Source organism: Acomys minous (genome assembly GCF_964271855.1).
Source record: "Acomys minous genome assembly, chromosome: 15".
Taxonomy (NCBI): Eukaryota; Metazoa; Chordata; class Mammalia; order Rodentia; family Muridae; genus Acomys; species Acomys minous.
Genome location: NC_140497.1, coordinates 50,422,034 through 50,446,889, shown reverse-complemented (window position 1 = coordinate 50,446,889; position 24,856 = coordinate 50,422,034). Strand labels below are relative to the sequence as shown.

General features: G+C 43.1%; 1 protein-coding gene across 2 annotated transcripts in view; it reads left to right on the top strand.

Annotated features, from left to right (window-relative positions):
• The window catches only part of KLHL2 (kelch like family member 2), a 116,082-nt gene that overhangs the window by 63,197 nt on the left and 28,029 nt on the right, over positions 1 to 24,856 (top strand). For both annotated transcript variants that reach the window (XM_084757973.1, XM_084757972.1), the window contains exon 5: positions 12,327 to 12,489. In XM_084757973.1, coding sequence (XP_084614099.1) covers positions 12,327 to 12,489 — 163 coding nt within the window. The remainder of the gene's footprint in view (positions 1 to 12,326; positions 12,490 to 24,856) is intronic.

The window sequence follows — 24,856 nt, the reverse complement described above, 5'->3', positions numbered from 1 at the left end:
GGATGAGTAGAAGTTGAGCCAGCAAGGGATTCCTTAGCCTTAGATCAGTACCACGGGCAGGTCTCATGCGTAGCAGAACCTTGCAGAGGGTGACAAGGTGGGGGCAGAATAGCTGGGGTCTTGTAGAAGGATCCTTTTTGGGGGTAGTGATGGGGAAGGGCAGCTGCCTGAACCTGGGGCTGCAGAATAGCGGCATCATAATGCTAAGGCCACATTCACAGTGACATTCAGTGGGCTGGCTGGTTTGCTCCTGTTGGAGACAAGAATGCACTGGGATGCAGGGTGTAAGGGCAGGAGCCAAGCTGTCATTAGAAGATACCAGTAGATCCCTGTCTTTATTAATGTCCTCTGTATGTCAGGGGAAATTGTGTGTGAATGTCCAGCTGTTTGTTTGATTTTTTCCTCTTCTTTGTATAATGTAGTGACCATTGGGCTTTTCTAGTGTGGCTGTATGTTAAAGCTGCGTGTCTGCTTTACTTTACAATAGGATTATAAGTTATAGCAAATATTTTATTACATTTATTTTATGCATTTTGTGGTGCTGGAAACGGAGCCCAGGACCTGGCATATTCCAGGCAAATGCTACATATGCAACTACTTCCACAGCCTGGAGAAATGGTCGTTATTTTAGAAACCATATTAATCTTGGTGCCTGGTGTGTCAGCACATGCTTGTGGACCTGGTGCTCAGGAGATTAGGCCAGTTTGAGTGTGAGCTCGAAGCTTGCCCGGACTACGTAACAACTCATCAGTCTCTATTATCCCTGGGCATAAAACATTTTATTATGTTGCTTTACGATAGTTGAGTCAAGCATTGCCACATGGTTACATGTTTTTATTATGCATCTGAATAATAAATACTACAGTAAAATTTATTGATATAACCTGGTTTTGTTTGTTTCTTTTTTTTACTGTTTTCTCAGAGTACATTCCTAAACGTATACCTGTAGGGTCAAAGCTTCCAGCTGTGTGTGTGTGTGTGTGTGTGTGTGTGTGTGTGTGTGTGTGTGTGTAATTGCACTCATAGTTATAAGTTCTTTTGTTGTTTTAATGTATATGATAACTAATAGAGCACTAAATGCTTTTCTCATTTCTTATATATAGTTTTTTCTGTAAATTACTACGGTCACATCTGTTTTTGTTTTGAGAAAGGGTCTTGCTCTGCAGCCTCTGCTGGCACTTAGGATAGCCCATGCTGGCCTAGAACTGGAAATGTAGCCTAGGCTAACCTGAAGCTAGGTAGTAACCCAGTCCTCCACCTCTGCCAGCTGGATGCTGAGATTATGGATAGGCGCTTGATTATATCTTTTAAGAATATTTTAAGTGTTTTCATTAACATTTGTCCTTTCTTGAACAAAACTAAAAATAGAGTTTTTAATACAATATATTGTGATCACAGTTCCCCTCCCCTCAGCATTTTCCAGATCTTCCTCACCCATCCAAATCTACACCTTTTTTCCCTCTCATTAGAAAACAGGCATCTAAAAAATAAGTAAATAAAATAATAGGACAAAATGAACAAAACCAGGAGAGAAAATAAGCTAAAGAAAAACACAAGAAACACTCTCTCTCTCTCTCTCTCTCTCTCTCTCTCTCTCTCTCTCTCTCTCTCTCTCTCTCTCTCCCACAGATAGCTCATAAATACACGAGATTGGAAACCTTCATATAAGCAGGACACCTGTGAGGTTAAAAACAAAACAACAACTCAAAGTCCAGACAAAGCATTATGAGAGGAAAAAAAAAGATCCCTACAAAAACATGCCTGGGTTTGTTCTGTGTTGGCCACTTCCTGCTGGGCATGAGGCCTGCCCTTAAGTGTGTTTTTTATACCCAGTGAGATTATGTTGGAGAAAACTGATTTTCCTTTGTGAGCAGTTGTTAATTGGAGATAACTTCTGTTAGAGGGATGGGGTGGGGGGGGGCAACGACGGGTTGCCTGTTACTAACATAATAATGATGGGTAATTATGGGTTTCATTTTAAGAGTGTTTGATCAAAAAGCAAAGTCGAAATGACATAAGACAGAATATCGTCTTGTGAATGCAGAGAACAGATCTTAGTGTTTCTTTGTCATGGGGTTGTATCTTCCATTCAATTCTAGAAGAAAGAATAAACCTTGAGTTAGAGACAGTGTTGGTGATTATGGGTCCAGGCTCAGTATTAAGCAGTAGACTGACTGTAGTTTTTTAACAGTGCTCCAAACAAGGTAGGTGCCGTCCACGTTGTGCGTTTGGGGCACTGTCAGAGAAATCTTGGGTTGTAAAAGGTAGAAATAACGGCCATAAAAAGAATATTGGAGGGGAGAGCTTTCGGCCTGAAAACTCTGTTACTCCCAGTTTTTCCTTCCATCCCTTTGATTAAGTCTCTGGGAAGTCCATTGATCACTGGTATGTTCTATTAAAGAGTCAATCTCTCTTAAAACTTTAAATGCCTTTGGGCAGAACTTGTTCTGGAGTTGTTTGTTGTATTAGATATGATGTGAACTAATTTTAAAAAAAGAATAGGACCCTACTATTGGTAGATAACTCAAGGGATTGAGCTTGGGAAAGGGCCTGTTGGGCGGAAGGAGTCAAGGTAGGCGTCTTTAGGGCTGCTTCCTGGCGGCCATGCTTCTAGTTCTGAGAGGCAGAACTGTGACTAAGACGACGGCAGGATGCCAGAGACAAAGGTTTCCTGTTTCTAAACTCTGTGGTGTAGTCCTGCAGCCCTGAAAGAGGAAGCACGGCCTTCCTGTTTCTGTCACATACCCACTGACAGAGGTCTCAACAGTCAGGTGGTAGTGCTGCTCAGTGGTGCTGCGGCCTGTAACCAGAGCAGCGTGCTGAGAAAACAACCCTGTGGGGTATTACTTACTTAGAACCTGGGAACTGCGTGCAGATTTTCAAAGACAAATGCTCCTATAATCCACCAGTTTTGCTTCACAATGAGATTGTGTGTTTCTGTTCATGTGTATGGAAACCAAAGGTCAACATGTTGGGTGTCTTTCTCAGTCATCTTTCACCTTACGTATTTATCTACTTTTATTTGTTTGTTTGTGACAGCCTCTTGCTGAACCTTGAGCTCACCAGTCCACCTAACCTAGCCAGCAAGCTCCAGGAACCTCCTGTCCCCTCCTCCCCAGGGCTGGGATTACAGGTGCACAGTGCAGCTCTGGGCTTTGTTTTCTTGTATGTCTTTGTTTGCTGTTTTCATTGTGGGCCGCAGGTTGTCATGATTACGGAGTGAAGTCTTTGCCCACGTTGTTAGTTTTCTGATCCCCAACAAGAGGCCCTTCAAGTCCAACCACATCTTCCTCTGTGGAGACAGCATCGTTCCTCTCCGTCCGTTCATGCCCTTGGGTGGCTGTTTCCTTGCTTTTGTTCGGTCTTTCTGAGAGAAACATAAAAGGGTTGGCAAGTTATTGTAGCCTACACTTTGGTAGTACATTCGTGAGTTTACAGTGACCGAGTTGTCCATTTCACATTTTCCCCCCATAAACATTGGAGCATCCTGTGTATGTAGTAGCCTCTTCTTAATAAACGACAAAGGCACCGAAAGACATACTATATAAACTATTTCCCCCGTGGTGGAGTGAATGCCCAAGCTGAAAATACACCACACGTTCTTATAGCCAGCCAGAAGACGTGTGCTTGTCTGAGCAAAGCATTGCACATGTAATTAGGCTTGTCACTGTGAGGTGGGAAGAAAGGCTCTTACTTTAAAATGTGCAGCTGGTGAAAGTGTCGCAGGGACGCTAATTGTTTAGCTCAGACTTTCTTGACTGGTGTTGCTCATCAGTGGTGTCCCCCCCTCCCCTCCCCCTCCTTCCTTGTTCATTATGGAGGGGCTTCTTTTGAGTATTGCATCTATAGCCTTTAGTTGTTCTCTGTGTGTTTGAAATATCTAAGTGAAAAAAAATTTATTTCTAAAATGAAAGCAGTTTGAGATAGGCTTACCCAATTAGCCGCCATGCTTTTCTATTTCATCTTTGTCCAGACCTGTAAGATGCTGCAGTTTGTGAGAGTACCATAGAGAGCGGTGTTACTCCTCAATAGAAGGCTGCCGGTGGTGGTTTAAATAAAAATGGCTCCCACAGGCCAGTAATAAGTAGTGGCATTATTAGAAGGTGTGGCCTTGAAGTGGGTGTGGCTTTGTTGGAGGAGGCGAATGAACAGAGGGTGGGCTTTGAAGTCAGAGAAGCTCAAATCAGTCCACTTCCTGCTGCCTGTGGATGTAAAACTCTGAGCTCCTTCTCCAGCACCATGTCTGCCTGCACACCATCTCCCACCATGATGACAATGGACTAAACCTCTGAAACTGTAAGCCAGCCCCAATGAAATGTCTTCCTTTATAAGAGTTGCCGTGGTCATGGTGTCTCTTCACAGCAATAGACACCCTAACACCTTGACACCTGTGGTACTCACAAAGTTGGGCAGTCTGGAGAGGGTGTGACCAAAGTTCACGCAAGGGAACTGCATGTCACCAGCAGTGCTCACTGCTCGTTGCCTGTGCTTCTCAAGGTAGAGAAGGCATGCTTTCACTTGCTTCCTCCTTTGTAAAACGTAATATGTGACCATCCAAATGGTGCACATCTATTAGGGTGTTAGGACAGTAAGAAAAGTTTACAAATAAATAAATAGAAAACCTCTGGACTGCCACTAACTAGAGGGAGTCTCCAAAAAATAGTTATGATGGTTCTTCTTAGACCCGTCTTTGCATTTAAATACACACACACACACACAGAGTTTTCTTCAGCCTTCTGGAGGCTAGCTGAAGAAGGCTCCCACCTGAGACTGGTCAAGAAGAAGGCCTTTTGGGCAGGGAGGGAGCGCAGGGCAGCCAGGCTCGCTCAGCCAGCGTTGAGACAATAGAAATCTGCATCCCTTCCACAGGGGGAAGGGAACCTCTGGCTCCTGAAGGGCCAGACCGCACTTGATTAAAATAAAAACAGCCAAGAGTCAAAGAACTAGATTTTAATTCACTAAGCTTAGTGATAAAAGAAAGACAAGGGGAGAGAGCTACAGGGAGAATTGGGGAGTGTGCTCCCAAACCTTCCAGCCTCTGGGTTTTTAAACTAAGTGTCTTGAATAACAGGAGACAATCCCTGGGCACTTTGTGGTGGTAGGGGTGGTGGCAGGCCTTGTCTCCAGGGCACCTTTGATGTTTTTCTTCAAAAAGCCAGCTTTTGACACCTTTGTGTGGGTTAGAGTCTGCAAGGAACTGTCTTTTTAACACATTTGGGTCTGGTGGGTTGTTACCAGCAGGGGGGGTCTGCTCACCTATGTCTGAGCGCTGGGAGTGAGCGTCTCCTCTGCCTGTAGACAAGGGCCCACACAATATTAGTTCATTTTCTATTACTTCAGTGCCATCCTGGTCTAAATAGTGAGTTCCATGTAGCCGCGGCCACATAGTAAAAAATAATAATAATAAAATAAAAATTAAAAAAAATATATACCATACTGTATATTCTTATATTCTGCTTAGAAATTAGCCCCTCCCCCCCTTTGAGACTGGGTTTCTCTGTGTAGCCTTGGCTGTCCTGGACTTGCTTTGTAGACCAGGCTGGCCTCAAACTCACAGAGATCTGGCTGCCTCTTCCTTCCCCAGTGCTGGGATTACAGTCGTGCACCACCACACCCGCCTAGAAATTAGCTTTTTTAATTGTCATATGCCAGATAGGAGGGTGGCAGAGGTTAGGGGTAAAGTGCTCTGTGACATCTTCATGAAGGTGATCAGTCAGCTCTGGAGGTGGTCACTGTGGTGGTGAATTGAGTAAGAGGTCAGGCTGAAAGTATTTTGAGGTAGGATCAAAGAAATGTCACATGCAAATATATCCCCAAATGTAGTGAGTGCAGTTCTGATTAAGTAACATTCCAAATTGCATCTGTTTTAAAAGGCAGTAACAAATTGATTTCCATTCAGGTTGATTGATTTCTGAGATGCATAGATATTCATCTAGGACCTGAAAGTCAACCATGAGTAGAGCAAATTTGATCTTAGCACCATAGCCTTTCTATTCCTTAGGGAGATAGACAGTCAACATGAGGACCGATACGTAAGAATAATTTGGTTCCTGCAGCATAAATGCTGTTAGTAATTGGAAGGGACCGAGCCGGTGGTGACGATGCCAGGGTTCAAGTGGAGAGGCTCAGTACTGAGCAGCCGGAGAAGCCATAGGAAGAAACAGCCTCCGCTCACTCCACATTTCTCATGGAGGTTCACACACCTGAGGGGGATGGCTCGGCTTTGAGAATGTGGCCTTCCTCCGGAGACACACTCCATGAGATGTAATTATTCTTACAGTCATGTCACTCAGATCTGTGGGAAGAAGTCACTGTTCTCTTTGATATTTCAGAATGCATTGAGGATCTTACGATGGGATGCAGCCGGGTTATTTTTCTCAGTCTCAGACCTAATACCAATGAAACATGAGTAAATGGAAAATTTCTATCAGATAAATGAGAGATGTGGGGGAGGTGATTGAAGCAGTGTAATTCCACTTTTGTACAGGATCTGACCAGAGTTCACGATCTGGCTCAGTAGGCCACTTCCTAACGTGGACGAGGTTTTCCAGTTGCTGCCCAGCTTTCCCTTTCCTTTTCCCCTCCTCTGCTCCCCCCAAATTTCATTGTTCAACTGCCTCTTTAATCTAAGACAGTGGTTCTCAAGCTGGGGGTAATGAGCCCTTTAAGGATTGTATATTAGATATCCCACATATAATATATTTACATTACAATTCATGACAGTTTTAAAGTAGCAACTTAATTTTATGGCTGGAGGGATGGTCATTATATACGAGGAGCTATATTAAAGGGTCACAACATTAGGAAGGTTGAGAATCACTCATCTAGAAAGTTCAAAAAAAAACTTACCAAAATTTTAGAAACATAAATTTATTTCTTTGATCTTTTAGTAACTTTTGTAGGTTTTCTTTGAGATAGTGCCTTACTGTGTAGCCTCAGCTGGTCTGGAAATCAGACTAAAAGGTATTAAAGGTATTTGCTACTGCACCTGGCCATGAGAAGATATTTTTATGACTTATACCAAATCTGAAAATTACTTCTCAGGTGTTCAAGGTAGCACATGCTTATTATTCTTTCACTGAGGACACTGCAGCAGAAGGGTGACAAGTTTGAGGCCAATATGGACTGTGTAGTGAGATTCTGCCTCAAAAAAAAAAGAAAGGGACTTCTTATTAAAATTTAGGGTATTTTTTGTTTTGTAGCCAATAGTACAGTTTATCTGATTCAGAAGAAAATAAGCCCCAGTGTTATGACAGGCCACCTACCCTTTTATTGACGTGTAAAAATCACAGCAAATATTGAAAGATTTAGACAGTAAATTTGATCTCACAAATCAGTCTTTTCCAAATGACGGTTCTTTGCAGGGAACCTTCAGGATTCTGCCATGTTCTGTATCATGAATCCTAGAGAATTTTTAATTCAGTTTTCTACATTGGCTTAATTTTTACTTAAATGGACTTGTGTAAGAATGTTTATATAAATTAAAATAAATAGAAGGTAACCTTTAGATACACTCCTGTTAGTTTATAGTTTAATAGAATAATTTATTAACTCTTTGGGAATTTCATGCAATATATCTTGACCACATTCCCTATATAGTCCTTAACTACTCCTAGGTCCTACCCCACGTCCTATGCCTGACCAACTTTGTGTCCTTTTTCTGTTTGATAACTCATTAAGCCATACTGGTCCACAACATCATTTTAATTTTTAAGGATTTTTAATTTTAGTGTGTACATGGTATGTATGTGTGTGTGTGTGTACATATGTGTGTGTACATATACACATATGAGGGTGTATTTGTGTATACATATATCCATATGTGGGTGTCCATGGAGCCCAGAAGAGTGTTGACTCCCTCAAACCATTGCGAGCCGCGCACCATGGGTGCTCTGGAAGAGCTGGCATTTGTAATCACTGAGTCATCTCTCCAGCCCCTCCCTGGTTTAAATCGGGAACTGTGAACACAGAGTTTCTATGTGCTTCCTGAAGTAGTTACCCTGTCTTGGTTATTACTCCCGCCGTAACAGGCTTGTTTTGTCTCCATATCAGATGTGTGGCCTTAGGTGAGTCACCTACCTTCTTCAAGGCTTTGTATTAACGTCCATGTAATGAGGATAATGAGATGTTACTGGCTGCCAGCTCTCTGCCTGCCCTGGTACTCACTCCATAAATGGAAGCTACTATGAGAGTGATTTTACTGAAGTGACTATGTTTATCACTCTGATGAAAAGGATATTATGGTTTATTTAGAAATTATGCAGACACTTCCATTCTGTACATAGAGGTGTGAGACTGGAGGTGTTTGAATGGTACACTAAAGAGTTGGCCAACTTTTATATCCCCATCTTCCGATGGTTTGGCCGTATGACTTAGTCTCTGAAGCTCCACTTGAGTGTGGGGTCTTCATCAGGCAAATTAGAAAATTGACTGACTGTAGCCTAAGGTACATAGCCAAAGGCTCTCAGCTAACTGGGTGATTCTGGTAATAGAATGTGCTTCATTTGATATGTTTTGTTTTAACCAGCTGTTTGATTGATTCAAAGGTAGGTAGTTGATAATGGCCCTAGCTGCTTTCCTGTTGATATCATGAGTGACTTGGGGTCATCAGGTGTCATGTTGACAAGCTGGGACAGCAATTATTTGTTTTGAGGCTGTATCTAGTTAATTACATAATTATGAGTTCTCTTAGTTTGGTCCTAGTAAGGTTACATCACTAAACTAAGGATTTACTAGCAAGCTAAAAATAGTTATGTTTTATACAGTTGACTCACATGTTTAACATGTTCTCCAAGCCTGAAAACAATAATCTCATTATTGAGTCTGTTTTGGGGAAAAAAAAAATCCAGGTAGTCCATCCTTGAAAGAACTTTTCTACCTCTGCTTTCAGACACTTGTGTAGACTTATACTTGTGTAATTTTAATGATTTTCAATCTTCAGATAAGCTAGCTCTATGCGTCTTGGTGATTACATTAAAATCAGTAAAGCAGAGTAAATTAAAAAAAAAAAATCTAAGGGGCTAGAGAGGGAAAGCTGTGCGTTCAGGAGGATGGGGGTACAATTCCAGTACCCATGTAGCAAGCCAAATATCTAGTGTCCAACTGTAACCCTAGCCCAAGGAAAATGATAGAGACAGGATTGCAGAGGCTTGATGGCTTCTTGAATAACCAAGAAAATGAGAGCCCCAAATTTGGGAAGAGACCTTGTGTTGGAGGTTGGTCTGGTCTGTGCAAATGAGCAGACTCATAAACCCCAAAATATTTGTAACCTTGCCTAAAACCTTGTTACTGTTTAACCAATAAAAAGCTAACACACCTGGGCAGGGCAAATGGGATAGGCATGGCTAAGGTTCTTGGGATTTGGGGAGAGAGACCAGAAAAGAGAAAGAGAAGAGAAGAGGAATGGGCCAGCATCATGGGTTAGGTGGATGAAGAGACACATAGTGGCATGGATGGAGATTTGGCCCACATGACGATAATTAGCAAGGATTTGGGGTTATGGATGGGAGGTAGCTCGACAGAAATTATTAGAAGCAGATGGCATGGGATTGGGGTAGGGTATGCGTACCTGCCCCAATATGGGAGGTAGTTTAGGGGATTAATATCTGCCTGCCCCAAGTTAACTAAGGCTATTTTAAAATATAAGAGGTGTTTGTGTCTTCATTGATTGCTAGCAGGTTAGGAAATACCACCATAATAGTAATTATAGGGCTAATAATAAACTTTATTAGACCCTACTTCTAAATGAACTGCAACAACCTTGGCTCAAAGTAATTGCGTAAGAATGATAGAGAACACCTGACACCCTCTTGTGGCCACTGTGCATATGTACAAGTGCGCACCCACATGTGTATACACACACACACACACACACACACACACACACACACACACACACGTACATATATACTAGCTGCTTTCTTGGATAATTATACACATATGTGAGTGGGCATAAATGTCTATTAAAATATATATACTGTTTGCTGATTTTTTTTTTCACCTGAGAACATATTATAGACACTCTCCGTTTGTGTAGTTTTTGTTTTTGTTTTCCTGCAAGGTGTTCTGGCGAAGGATGGCAGTTATGGTAGTTATTTAAGCAGGCTCCGTGTGATTCAGGCCACCACCTCCAACTTCCACTTTTACCCACAATAACACTGATGTGGGTATCTTCTACAGCGGAGCCTGTGCACATGGTAGTGAGTCAGTGGCTTCAGTTGCTGAGTCAGAGGACATGTGCCTTGGCAGTTTTGGTTGAAATAAACAAACTGTTCTTTGAGTAAGTTCACCCAATCTATACCCCCACCAGTGTGTAAGCCAGCCTGTTTTCTTCCCAGCCACTTTTCCCTCCTCTCTGCTGTCTTACCACTACTGTAGGACCTACTGAAAAGCATGCGGCATCGCTGGGCAAGTGCCGATTAGTCGGGTGATCATTACTACTGATTTGTATAAACTCCAAAGAGTGACTGTTACACTGAAGACCACTTTCTAAACTCTGTATGTTTGCCGAATTAAATGGCTGCGCTGTTAAGCGTCTTGGAATGTATTTTACGTTGCTTCAGAGCACAATTATACCAGCATAGAAAATCCTTCCAATATGAACGTGATCAGCAAATTAAAGCCTTCCATGGAGAACCATTCACTTAAAGTAGCGAACCACACTCGGCACACCATGCAACAGGTTTGGCTGTCACCACCTTATTCGTGTGCTGTTGGCATGTTGGTTTTCTTCTGTTACCTGTAGATGTTCTTTCTGGGTTTTCAGAGAAAACTAGTAGTAGTTAATAGACTTGGGTTAAATTGCAATCTATCCTCTTGGTCTTTAATCCTGTTAGTTACTACTTGTGTATAGCATCTATATACACACCCCTCAGAGTGAAAGCTCTGATGCTTCATGAATGAAAGTAAGGGCAGCTTTTGTTTCCCTTCCTCCCTTAAAGGAGCATGTTCTTTCTTCTCTAAATTTGTCCTATTACCTAGCATGGAAGATTATGAGAGATATCATAAGTACTTTCTGTCTTTGGGCTGCAGTGTGGTGCATATTAAAATAATGCTGTTTTTTTGTTTGTTTTTTGTTTTGTATGCACTCTACCATTGAGCTACATCCCAGCCTTTCCAAGTAACCCCTATAGGAACATAGAAGGTTATTTTTTGTGCTAATGTTGCCTCCTCTAAAATGGATTGTTTATTCCAATATTTGGGGGACAAGGGAGGTGGCCTTCATAAGAACAGCAGGAATCTCACAACTTTTCAAATGAATTTTTTTCTCCTTATTTTAACTTTCAAATGTGGCCTTTAACATGGCAACATCCTAATTCTTAACAGAGAAAAAATGTCTCCATTGCTGACCTATTGGAAGGGAGTTGAAGTGATGGTGTTAGTATTTATTGTAACGATTATACTTAAGGCCCCTGGAATAACTTGTGATGAATATTAAATTGCTTGGAGCTACTTAAACACAAATCTACATTTAAAGTTATTAGGCAATTACCTTTTGTGCATATGTATTATATTCTAGAGAAATTGTCTGCTTGTAGCTTTAGACTTATGCTGAATTTGAAATTGTTTTATGCATGTCCACCCAGACCCCTGTCTCTCAGACAAAGCAGAAATTAGTCAAGCCCCGGAGCTTCAAGCCTTCTATGAAGTGCAGTTTTCTTGTGTTAATATACCTCTCTGGGTCCACCCCTTCACCAGTGAGTCCTTGCTCTAAGGGAACAAAAAGCCTTTTTCTTGAACCATAGCACCCCCTAGCATCGTAATATTTTGTGCTTTTAAATTTTCAAATGATGGCTGGAAAGATGGCTCAGCTAGTAAGAGAAGCTCGCCTGGCAAGCCTTGCAGCCTCAATTCGATTCCTTGGAATCCATGTGAAGTCGGAAGAGGAGAACTGACAAACACCTAGTCTGTCCTTTTACCTCCCCACACAGGCTGCAGCACATACGACACACACGCGCACAGACACACAGACACACACACACACACACAGACACACACACACACACACACACACACGCACAGACACACACACACACTCAGATAAACTTTTAAAAATTCAAGTGAACATTTTATGTTCATAAAATGAACCATTGGTAGAATCCTGTGACATTCATGTGTGACTGAGGAGACCTGTGAAAGATCCTGTGGAAATTACGGAGAATATGAAGAACCGTGACCATTTCCCCAATGTTTACTTTCATTCAGTTGTCTGAAACATGTGGATGTAGATGCGGGCTGCCTCTGCGGCTGGACCTGCCCCATGTAGGCGTGGCATGGGGGAGAGCGGTGGCCCACGGTTGCCTAAGTGTTTCGCTTGTGTGTTGCAGGTCCTCCTCCCAGCAGCTGGCCTGCTGCAGTTACAGGACGTGAAGAAGACGTGCTGTGAATTTTTGGAATCCCAGCTTCACCCTGTCAACTGCTTAGGAATCCGGGCTTTCGCTGACATGCACGCATGCACAGACCTTCTGAATAAGGCCAACACTTACGCAGGCAAGTGCAACGCGTCTTAGCAGAGTGTGAGGCTGGCTGGTGGCAGTTGAACCCCTTAGATCTCTCTTGTGGCTCCACATGGGCTGCGGTGAGTCTTGTCAGGCACTATAAAATTAGGGTTAACATTTTAAGAAGGATAGCGCTGCAGAATTGAGACATATAAAATTCCGAACTTAAAAGCAGCTGCGGGTCTGAGTATATAGGTGGTGGGATGCTTGCCTTGTAGGCATGAGGCCCTGGGGTTGACTGTCTGACGCCACATACGCTGGGGTCAGTGGTGGATACCGGTAGTCCCAGCATTTGGGAGGATGGAAGACTAGGCAGATAGGAGCCAGTTATGGCCTCTCCATTTGTAGCCGAGGGTGCCATGTATCAGCAGACGGACTCGCCTGGCTGCTGTGTTGTGCGCTCAGACCAACCCTGCATCTAGAGAGAGAGGGATGGGTAAGCCTTTGGAAGGAACCAAGGGCCACAGAGGGAGTTGTAACCTTTACAAATGCAGGATAACGTGATTGCCAGGAAGCGCCGTGCTTTTTAAAACCGTATGCCTGAAAACAGACTGGACAGAAACCGTCATTGACCCTGCTCAGTGGGAAGAGTTCCTCTAGGCCTTCCATCCGCTGTCTACACAGTCTCCTTCTCATTTGTCTGACACCGAGTCTTACTAGGGTCATACTGTGCACCTTAGGCTGGCCTCCAACCACAGTCATTCTCCTGCTTCAGCGAGAAATAACTTTTATTATCTTGGCTGCGTATACGTCTGTGTACTGCATGTGCGCAGTGCTAATGAAGGCCAAAGAAGGCATCAGAGCCCCGTTGGAACCGGAGTTACAAGTGGTTGTGAGATCCAGTGTAAATGCCAGGAATCAAACCTGGGTCCTCTGGAGGAGCAGCAAGTTCTTTTTTTTTTTTTTTTTTAAGATTTTTATTTTATTATTTATACATTGCTCTGCTGAATGTGTGCCTGCATGTACAGCTGCAGGCCAGAAGAGGGGACCAGATCACATTATAGATGGTTGTGAGGCACCATGTGGTTGCTGGGAATTGAACTCAAGACCTTTGGAAGAGCAGACAGTGCTCTTAACCTCAGAGCCATCTCACCAGCCCCGAGCAGCAAGTTCTTGTAACTGCTGATCCATCTCTCCAACACTGCCCTCCTCGCTTCCCTCCCCCTCTCCACCCACTAGTGTTAGGAATTGAACGCAGGACCTTGGCTAAAGCAAGCTCTCTCTCTGCCTAAGCCATGTCTCAGTAAATTGGCTTGGGGCGCCTTGTGCTCATGTGGTTCAAACAGGCCTCGAACCTGGGATCCTCCTGCTTGGGATGTGCCTGCTTCTGCTTGGTCAGTAGCTGAGCTTTCAGGCATAAAGGTTGGTTATGTGTGCTTGGTCACCACTGCTTTCTTGCTTTTCCTTCTTCCTATCTATTTATTTATTTATTTTACTATATCCCAGCCTGGTCTTGAGCTTTTGATCCCTCTCCTGAGTTCTGAGAGTTCAGATGAGAGCCACCATGCCTTACCACTGCCTTCAATATAGACCCAAAAGATTTGAGCCATGTGGTTTATTGGGAGGTGGGGGCCGGGGGAGTGGAACCTGCTAGTCTAACTGCCCTTTATAGAATTGTTCTGAGGGAAAATCCATTCTGAGTTTCTGGAAGTAGATTTGGGTGTGCTTAAGTAAACTGAGGACTGTCCGTAACTGGACTGACGGCCAGTAAGCCTTTTCCACAACGTGCAGCTTTAAATTCACCAATCTGTTCTGCGTGTCAACGGTTCTGTTCTTCAGCCAAATAGAAGATGTTCCTTATAAACACAGTCTCCAGTAGCTGGATTCGGTGCGTATGTCTTAAGTGATTTACATTAGGCCTGCTGGAGTAGGGCCTTTTTTTTTTTTTCCCAGTGTGTATAAAGTGATCAGTATTTAACATGTCTCCCCTGAGTTGCTGCCTTGTTGACACTGCACTTGGTAAATGTTGGTTCTTAATGTGGAGGGGGGTCATCTGGGGGCTGGGGGAGTAAAGCACGTGGATGCAAAAGATGGAAAGCAAAGGGGAGACACAGTACCTGCGCTGCACTAGACCAGGAGGGTGGAACCAAGTCATCACTTAACTGTTTTCAGGAGATACGTGGGTTTTATTATGGTTTTCTCTTATTTAAAATCAGCTTTCTCTTGGCATACTGTAAGATTTGGAAGAAAAAATTCTATCAAAGTTGGACCATCTATCTATGTCTTACTATGTAGAGTCCTTCATGATTGTATAGATTTTCTTTTGAGAAATAAATGACATTTTCTGTAAAATTACACAGAAACACGGATTCTTCATTTTTAGCATGCTGTATTTTAAGTCAGAGTCTAGTCTTAAAGAATACATTGCCTTTTATGTTTGCTTCTGAATTTTATATTTTCTTGGGCTTCTTAGGTTTGCAGGTAACATTTTAAAATACCTTTTACTGTGAGGAGATATAAATACACAAATATTAGAGCAGTGCTTATAAGCCAAGCTTAAGAGCTCTCAACTTGTAGATAATCTTTTGGCTGTAGCCTTCTTTTTCCCCCCTCCTCTGTTACTTTTCATATGCAAACTCTGTAAATAGGCATACACATAGAAAATCTTGTTGTTTTGAAATAGTTGTAATAGCTTATTCTTTTTTTTAAATTATTTATTTATTGTATATGAGTGCTTTATCTGCAGAAGAGGGCATCAGATCACATTATAGATGGTTGTGAGCCACCATGTGCTTGCTGGGAATTGAACTCAGGACTTTTGGAAGAGCAGGCAGCGCTCTTAACCACTGAGCCATCTCTCCAGCCCCATAGCTTATTCTTAACTTGATACATAGGGAGTTCAAGGCCACTGTTAACTCATCTCAAAAGGAAAGAAAAAAAGAGTTGGGGGCACAGGTGAGATGGCCCAATAAATAGGGCACTTCCCACCATGCCTGGTGAGATCTATGCCCCACATAATGGAAGTGGAGAACTGACTTCCCCAAGTAGTCCTCTGACGTCCATATGTGTACTGTGGCATCCCCACACAATAAATAAACAAGCAAATAAAATGTTTTTAAAATGAAGTCATAGTAAAATCCACTAATTGATATACCTGTTATGGATTAATGAGAATAATAAACATTTTTTGAGTGAAGAATCTGCTATGTCCGCAATCTGTTGACTTGCTAGGAGTGTGTTGGCTGGGGTGCTGGCTGGGGGCTGTCTTCTCATGCTTTTCAGGTGATGCTCATGTCCATATTTTAAACATTTCCCAAATCAATGAGACTTTGGTTTGGTTTGGTTTGGTTTGGTTTGGTTTGGTTTGGTTTTTCAAGACAGGGTTTCTCTATGTAGTCTTGGCTGTGTTGGACTCGCTTTGTAGACTAGGCTGTCCTCGAACTCACAGTGATCCATCAGCCTCTGTCTCCAAGTGCTGGGATTAAAAGCGTGCGCCACCACCGCCCAGCTCGAGACCTTGTTTTAAAGCTGGTTTTGGCAAGCAAGCCAGAGATGTAAATGAGCTGGAAATGCAACTCATCAGTTTACGTGCATTTTAATAACTCTAGTGGGAAAGACACTTTGGAAATTGGGTTTTAATTATAGGCTGAAATACAAACCTTTTAACGCCTGCCTTGCTGGCAGTCAAAGTTCATGATTTCACACAAATACAAAGGGAGAAAAGTCTCGGAGCCCTAAGTGTATGGATACCTCACATAGCTCACCACTCTGAAGGTGAGAAACTACTTGGTTCCGATTATAACTGAACTTCGGGGGAAACAGAAGTCTCGTTTTAGGGCTAGTGCTCCAGCGGACATTCCTGGCTTGGTGAACCGCCAGCACTCCTCAGTGTTGTCTGTGTGTGCATCCTCAGCCCCAGGGGGAGTGCTCACCCTTCCCCTCACATTTTATGGTCGCCTGCCAGCATACCTACTAGGCCTGTCAGATGATTATTTTTTGAGCTGTCTCAGCGGTTTTATATGAGCTCTTCCCTTTGTCTTAACGTGGCATTGCCCTACAGCTGCATGTCAGAGGCAGAGGTCCTCGAGGCCGCTCTCTCCAACTCACTGGGAAGTCATTCAGCCTTTTGACCGTTGCTCTAGCGTGTCACCAGCCTTGGTTCTGCACTCCCTGACAAGTGTCAGCATTTTCCTGCAGCCCGTCTTCCCGTGTGGCCTCTGAGTTTGACACCTGGATTATCCTTTTCTTCCATGCTCTGTCATAGACCACGCTGTTGGCACAATTGAGGCCCCTCTTCAGAGTTCCTGCAGCTCCCGTCTTTCCTGCATGAATTGACTTGTCACCTTAGACTGCATAGCGTTCCAGCACATTCCATGCCTTGTTGATATTCAGAATGTGTGTGCCAACCATTTCTCTCCTTTCTTATTCTCTTATATTTCACCATAAGTCTGTTGTCTCTGATCACATCTCTCCTGTAAAACTCACGCATGCTCAAGTTACACTCATTCATTTCAAAACCAGCCTCTGTTCTGGGTCTGGACCTGCCCAAGCTCCTGTGGGCTAACCAATAGGTTCCATGCACTTTGTCCCTGCTCAGGAGGCTCAGTAGGTAATTTGTATTCGAATTACGGCTTAGTCTCTCTATGAAGGTGGCTCTCCGTGGCTGCCTTTCTGGTGTTTCTTCAAGACAGAGGTCTTTCTTTGTGGATGAGGATGGCCTCGCACTTGCACATATCCTCCTGCCTCGGCTTCCTGAATGCACCACCACACCCAGCCAAAAGCAGTTCTGCAAAATCTTATTCTGCAAAAAAGCTTAACTTAATCAGTTTTTGTGTCTACACTCCTATAATTTAGGCAAGCAATCATCGTGTTTCATGTAAACATCTATCAGAATAAACTATGATTCGAATGCTTCTCTCTCTCGAAAGAAACACCATGTTGAGTGAGTGATTTATATAACAGTATTACGAGACTTGACTATGTGATACTGACGATAGCATAAGGAAGCTGAGTGAGGCCATGTTAATTTCTTGATACGGAAGTCTTCAGGAGGATGCGCAAGCACCGGGCTTACAGCTCAGTTCATGGCAACTTTGAATGATGCTTCTTAATATAATTAATAACTTTCTTGCACCTATTATGTTCCTCACTGATAGCTTACTAAACTACATGCAAGCTCTGCTTTGCTGGCAATTTTGCCTTTGGTTTTTTGTTTTGTTTTCTTTTTCTTTCTTTCTTTCTTTCTTTCTTTTTTTTTTTTTGAGACAGGGTTTCTCTGTGTAGCCTTGGCTGTCTTAGACTCACTTTGTAGACCAGGCTGGCCTCGAACTCACAGAGATCCGCCTGCCTCTGCCTCCCTAAGTGCTGGGATTACAGGTGTGCGCCACTATACCCGGCTGGCTGGCACCCAATTTTTCTAGTGAAGAGAAGTTAGCTGTTTTCATCCCCCACTAAAACCCTCTGATAACAGAACTGGTGGCAGAGTAAATGTGTAACGATTCTTCTTTCCTCCTAGAGATTAAGAGTCAAGATGCAGTGTTACTACTTGTAGGAACTACGACAGCTGTGCACTTACTTTATTGATTAGAATATGAGGATGAAGTAGGCACTTATTTTCCCCAGTGCTCTGTCTAATGCGGCGAGCTGTTTGCAGATCCAGGTGCTGCTAGCATTACTCATGCACTTGCTATGTCTTGCCTGGCTTTCCTCCACTTTTTAGTGAGGACAATCTCTTGTATACACACACAGACACACACACACACACACTCCTGTAGACTGCATATATATGTTGTTTAATTGCATATATTGCAGTATATGTATGTTGTCTAATATGTATTATATACTAATGGCGTAATCCATATGGTTGAAAAGTAGTTACTATTGCCATTTTCTTATAGGCTCAGAGAGAAGAAAAAGTTGATTAATAAATGCTCATAGGACTTAGTCAGTGACCGGGCTAAGCTACTCTAGGCAGGGTAACTACTAAGGCCACAGTGAAGCCGTGTGTTGTAAGTGATGTATGACTGAAAGGCTTAGAAGTGATGGGCTGACATCTGAGATTGGTAATAGAGTTAGGGACCAGAGTTTAAAAGGAAAAAAAAAATACAGGCTGGAGAGATGGCTCGGAGGTCCAGAGTTCAATTCCCAGCAACCACAAGGTGGCTCACAGCCACCTGTAATGAGATCTGGTGCCCTCTTGTGGCGATCAGGTGCACATGCGGGAAGAATACTGTATAAATAACAAATGGATCTTTTTTTTTTTTAAAGAGTACAGACATTTAAAAAATAGCTTAAATAATTTTATTTTTTAAAAAAAAATTATGGGTAGATGCATGTCTTCAAGTGGGTGTGTGCACATAAGTGCAGGCACCTCCAGGTGGTAGAGGTTTCAGATCCCCAGGAGTTACAAACAGGTGTGAACCACCTGAGAATGAGTGCTGCGACCCAAACTTTGATGCCCTTGAAAGAAAGCAAGGGTTCTTAGCCACTGAGAGCTTTCCCTGCAGCTCCAAAATAAGTAGTGTTTGAGTGAAGCCTGGTTACAAGTGTGCGTAGAGGAGATACCAGACTCTTTCTCCTGCATTTGTGGCGGCTGCTTCTAGCGCGCACGTTTATTGCTTGAGTCAATCCCTCGGACATAAGTAAAGGCCGTAAAGAGAATCAGTTCCATCAAGTTGACCTCTGATCTCCTCATGTGCTCAGTGGGATTTGAGTAGCATGGGCACAGCCCCCCATCTCACACATACGGGGGGTGGCAGGATGGATAATATTTTCCTTTAAATGGGGGAGAGAAGAAGAGTTGAACTCACTTAGTCTTGGCCTCAGTAAAACCATCAAGACATGAAGGGCGCACGGGCTGTTGAACAGGTGCCTATGGTTTTGATTCCCACTTCTCTGCTGATGAGTTACGCTGCTGTCATTTGGTAATCTTATTGGGCATTCGTGTATGGTCTTTGGAGAAACGTCTATTAACCCTTATTTTTATAATTGTCCCATATGATGTGGCAGCTGTTGTTCTAGATACAAACTCATCGCATAAGGGATTTATACATGCTTTTTCCTGTTTCGCGCAATATTTATTAGTTACTTTTTATCTCTCTTGTGCATCTCCCTTTACGTAGCTAGCATATATGACATGTGTAACATGTAGTTAGCATGTTATATATACTGGGCTATGCCTTATGGTCTTTTATTTACTTGTATTTCCTGAAGCTGCTTTTATATTGTGAGCTTCCCTTTTAATATGTGTAGATTGTTCCATGGCATGGCTTCACTATGTTTTAAACAACGCTTACTGGTGAACTGTTAAATAATTAAAATCAGTGTTCCTGTCATGTTCAAGTCGATTTGAGCCTACTAGTGTCGTCATCTCCTCCCCTAATAGTGTGGCACTAATAGTGAATAACAGAGTGTCATTTTCCAAGGAGCCAAGTGTGTGTGGGGGAGGAGATGTGAGAACCTGTTTGTGGAGCCATGCTTATGTACCCTCTACTGTGCAGTGACACACACACACACACACACACACACACACACACACGGGGGGGGGGGGGCGACGGGGGAGAAAAAGAGGAAGGAAGAGAGACTGACTTATGATAGAGGTTTTTAAGACACTTTGGTCTCCATGGTTTTGTGGACTGAGGCTGGAGAAGAAATTAATATGAGAGCATTTCATGTCATGAGCTAAGCACCAGAGATGAATCATCTGAATCAAGAACATGTTACATGTTCTTTGTTACATTCCTGTGTGCCTATGGTTTCCATCCAGATGTGTTCTCACTTGATAGTTGATATCTATATATCTGCATTGAGAATTGCCATTATTAGTTACATTGGATTCATATTAATTTGTGTGTGTGTGTATGTATGTATGTGTATGTATATGTATGTATGTGTATATATAAAACATATATAATTTATTTAATAATATATTAATTAATATAAATATATAATTATATATGATATATATTAAAGAAGTAACCTGCCCTGTGGTCAGAGTCTCACATAAGTTAAGTATGGTTTAATTTCAGTCAAACCCGAGAAGGCCAAGAAGTTAGAGATGCGTTTTAGATGTTGCATGTTTCCATAACGGGTTTTTTTTTTCAGCTCCTTTTGCCCTTAAAAGTTTGATATCACTTGTTTTTCTTCAAACATAGAATCAAACTTTTGTTCTAAAAAATTGTAAGATTGATTTTATTTTAAATATTTTATCTACCATTGTTGTTGTTGTTGTTGTGTCTGATGTGTGTAGGTGTGGGTGCATGTGCACCATGGTGTGCATGTGGAGCTCAGAGAGCGACTCTGTAGAATACTTTCTCCCTGTCACTCTTATGTGGGTACCAGCGATAAGACGCAGGTCTTCAGATTTGTGTAATAACACTTTTACCCACAGATCCGTCCCACTGGCCCCTGCATTTTAAGTTTGTGTGTTTGTGTGTGTGTGTGTGTGTGTGTGTGTCTGTCTGTCTGTCTGTCTGTCTGTCTGTGTTTGCCCATGTGTGTGGGTGCATGAAGCAGAAGAGCTCATTGAGTGTCTCCTCTACTGCTGTCCACTTGTGCCTTTGAAACCGAGCCTTTCCCCGAACCTGGAGCTTCTATTTTCTTGGCTAAGCTGAAAACCAGCGAACCCCAGCCATCCTTCTGTCTCCCTCCCTCCCCCCAGGCCTTAGACTTTTACAGTAGGCCTGGCTTGCTTTACGTGGTGATAGGACTTTAAGTGCTGTTCTCATGACTGTACAACAAGCACTCTTAACTGCTAATCCACCTCTCCAGCCTCTTGCTTTATTTTTAAAGAGATTGTACACATGTACTTTCACACAGATAGTCTTTTTTCTTAGCCCAAGTTGTGTCCTACCTGTCCCCAGGCTGCACGCATGTACCCAGGGATAGCTATGAATGTGTCCCAACCCAAAGACCATAAACTTACTTAAAACTTAATGGGATTTGTATATGTTTGCACTGTACTTGTGTGTGAACTTTTTAGATGATAACATGATACAGCAATGTCAAAAGGTTGGACACTCTTGCAAGCATCCTGGGACCTAAGCATCCACCCGGTAATGCGGCTCACCTGTCCATATGAATGCCTCTGTGTGTGGATGTGTGTACACAGTGTGCAGGAGTGACTCTTGATAGTGGATATTCCCCACTGTGGAACACTGCTCTATTCTTCACAGTTCCATTCTGACTCATAATTTTAAAAAAAAGTAAGGTTTGTTTTGGTTTATTGTTATTATTTTTTAGACAGGGTCTCATGACGTAGCCATGACATCAAACTCACCGTTGTCCCTCTACTGTCTTGGTGTCAGGATTGAATTGAGCTTGTTAGCATGCCTGGAAGGTAGCATAGCTTGATGACGCAAGTGCATCCCCGTCCCGCTCAGCTTGGAGTTGGGGGATCACTACTGTGACATACCACTCAGAAAAGAGACTGCGTGTTATTCAGGTCTGTTGAGGTAAATACACTATTTAGACACGTTTTTCCATCAGCCACTAGTTGGAAATGTTTCATCATTTGTCAGGTGTTGTGGTGCGCACCTGCAGTCCCAGAGCATAGAGGAAGGGGAATTAGGAGTTCAAGGTCACCCTTAGCCGTATAGAGAGTCTGAGGTGAGACCCTTGTCTCAAACAAGCAAAACAGAGCAAGGAGACATTCCAAAGCTAAGAACTAATTGACGCGTTCGCTCCTTTATTTCCAGTTTCCAGCAGTGCTTAACAGAAGGTCTCACTGAGAACCTGTTCTTCATCAGACCTTTTTAAATTTTACCATACAAGAGAACTGAGGAAGAAAAGAGGTAGAGCTAGGCCGTTGGCTGGGGCCTGTAACCCTAGCACCGAGGATGCTGAGGCAGGGGATTGCTGTGAGTTCAAGGCCAGCCTGAGCTACAGAATGAGACCCTCTCTCAAAAATGAAAATCAAAGGCAGGAGGGAGGGAAGAAGGAAGGGACGAACAACAACAAAAGGCAACAAGAACAGCCAACAGCAGGGGGAGAATGAGACCCCAGACATCACAGACACATTGTTGGCCAAGCAGAAAGGCCGCGGGGGCGGGGGCGGGGGCGGGGATATTGGCCCTGGATGTACGTGAGTCAGTTTGCTTTGTGTGGTGAAGACATCTCACATGAACTAGTTGTAGGTCAATGTGTAGAAAGAGGTAGTGACAGACAAGGTAAATATTATGACTCCATGACATTGTCACAATTGTTTACTTGAGCCATAAGCTCTGTGCACTAGTAGTGTTTTTATCTCCGCGTATGCTTTTCAGGGACTCAATCCGGCGGACTAGGGTATCTGGTCCTGGGAAATGTGTCACAAGTCACTTAGTTAATGTCTCAAGCCATGTCAGAAATCTGAATAGAAGAAAGGCAGGCTCTAAAAAGAAAAAAGCAGACTTAGGTGCCACCAGCACTCCTTGCTTTTGATGATGCACATTTACTGCTTGTGTTCCAAAGAAAGGTTAAATGTGGGGAATAGTAGTGATTTTTTTTGCTGGGGAAAAATGGTTATGTGGGGAGCGTGTAAGGTTTGAATTGGAAATGATTTTAAAGCATGTGTTTGTCTTGAATATTTTGTTCTCTCTTCTCCTGTCGGCTAATTTGCTTTTGAGACAGGGCCCCAAGTAGCCCAGGCTGGCCTCGAACTTGACCTTGAACCCATAATCCTCCTGTCCCTCTTTCCCAACTGCTGGGATGACGGGTATGCATGGCCATATTCAGCTACTAACTTTCTTAATACTTGGCAAGGCGTGCTGTTCTGTTTCAGAGCTGGCTGTGACAGTTTTGCATTTGTAATAGCTGACTGTTTTCCCTGTGCTCTTGACCTCCTTGATAGACTAATAAACTGCACCACGACTTTAGATCCCAGGCTTGATTTGGGATGGAGTTTACTAACCCTTTAGTAATCGTTGAGGTTATTATTTTTTTTAATTCACCAAGTTTGTTTTCCAGTGATTATATGTTTTCCTGATCTTGAAGCAGAGACTAAGATTATATCAGACACATACTTAGTGAGAGCATAGAAGGATGTTGTTGCCCCCCCCACACACACACACCCTGGCTTCACCATGGCTGGAGAGAGCGCCTTTTCCCCTTTTCCCCTTTGGGAAGCACAAGGCCTCTAGCAGTCTCTTACTTTGATTCAGTTTTACGTTTGTGGAAGAAACGTAGCAAAAAGAAATAATTCTTTTTTAATAGGCATACTTGTAGAGGTGCGACCCTGCTGTGACTGAGGGGAAGAATTGTATGTTAGCTCCCCGTAGGCCTGGTAGCTGCCGTCTGTTTTTCTATCTGAATTTCCAAATTGCGGCACATAAATATTTTTCAGTGTGTATGCCAATTTGCCATATTTTTCACAAGGTGAATTTGCTCCTGGGCTTTCAATATGAAGAATTGCATTGTGAGGACTGGAGAGAGTGCTTGCCTAGCAGGCATGAAGGCCTGCACCTCTGCAGCTGTATAGGCTGGGGGTGGTGGCAAGTGCCTGAGGTAATCTGAGGTGGAAGAGGTGGAGGCAAGTGGTTTAAAAGTTGAAGGTCATCGCTGACTACCTATCAAGTTGTAGGGAAGCCCAGGATTCTTGAGAACTTGTTTCAAAAGTTAAAAAAGGAAAATATCATTATGCTTTTGAAATTATTTTACATGTCTGAGTGTTTTGCCTACGTTTGTGCCACATGTTTGCAGCACCCCTGGGGGCCAGAAGCAGGAATTGTATTCCCTTGAACAGGAGTTAAAATAGTGGTGAGCTGCTGTAGGGCGCTGGGAACCAAACCTGGGTCCTCTGCCAAGGCAGTCAGTGCTCTTAACCGCTGAGCCATCTCTCCAGCCCTCGCTAACACTCTTTTGACACAGGGCACTGCCGTGTTGCCTAGGCTTGTGTAGGTACCACTGTGGTCTTGAGTTCGTCATTCTCCTGCCTCCACCTCTCACCCTTGTACCACAATACCAGCTTGTTCTGCTTTTCTTATATCTCTTTTACTTTTTAACATTTCTTTTAACATTTAGGGACAGAGGACAATTTGTGGTTAGTCAACACTCGACTTCTACCATGTGCAATCCAGGCGTTGACATCAGTTCAGCAGGCTGGGTGGCAAATGCCTTTACACCCTGCGCCTATCCCCCTGGCCTTTACTTATTTCTTGTTAAGAAATATTTCTGTTTTTCTTAATATTCCAGAAATCATATTTGTTGCTGCTGCTTTGTGGTTTTCGTTTTATTCCCCCCTGACTTTAGGCGCCCTGAGATTGCAGCTCTGCCTGGTCTGAAAGTCACAGAAATTGTCCTGCCTCAGTCATCTAAGTGCTGGGATTATAGGCACAAGCCACGAGACCTGGCTAAGGAAAGACTGGTGTCTGCTGTAGTGGCTTAGCAGGCAAGGGTGTGGTCACCAAGTTTGATGACCAGAGTCTCATCCTTCGTACCCACAT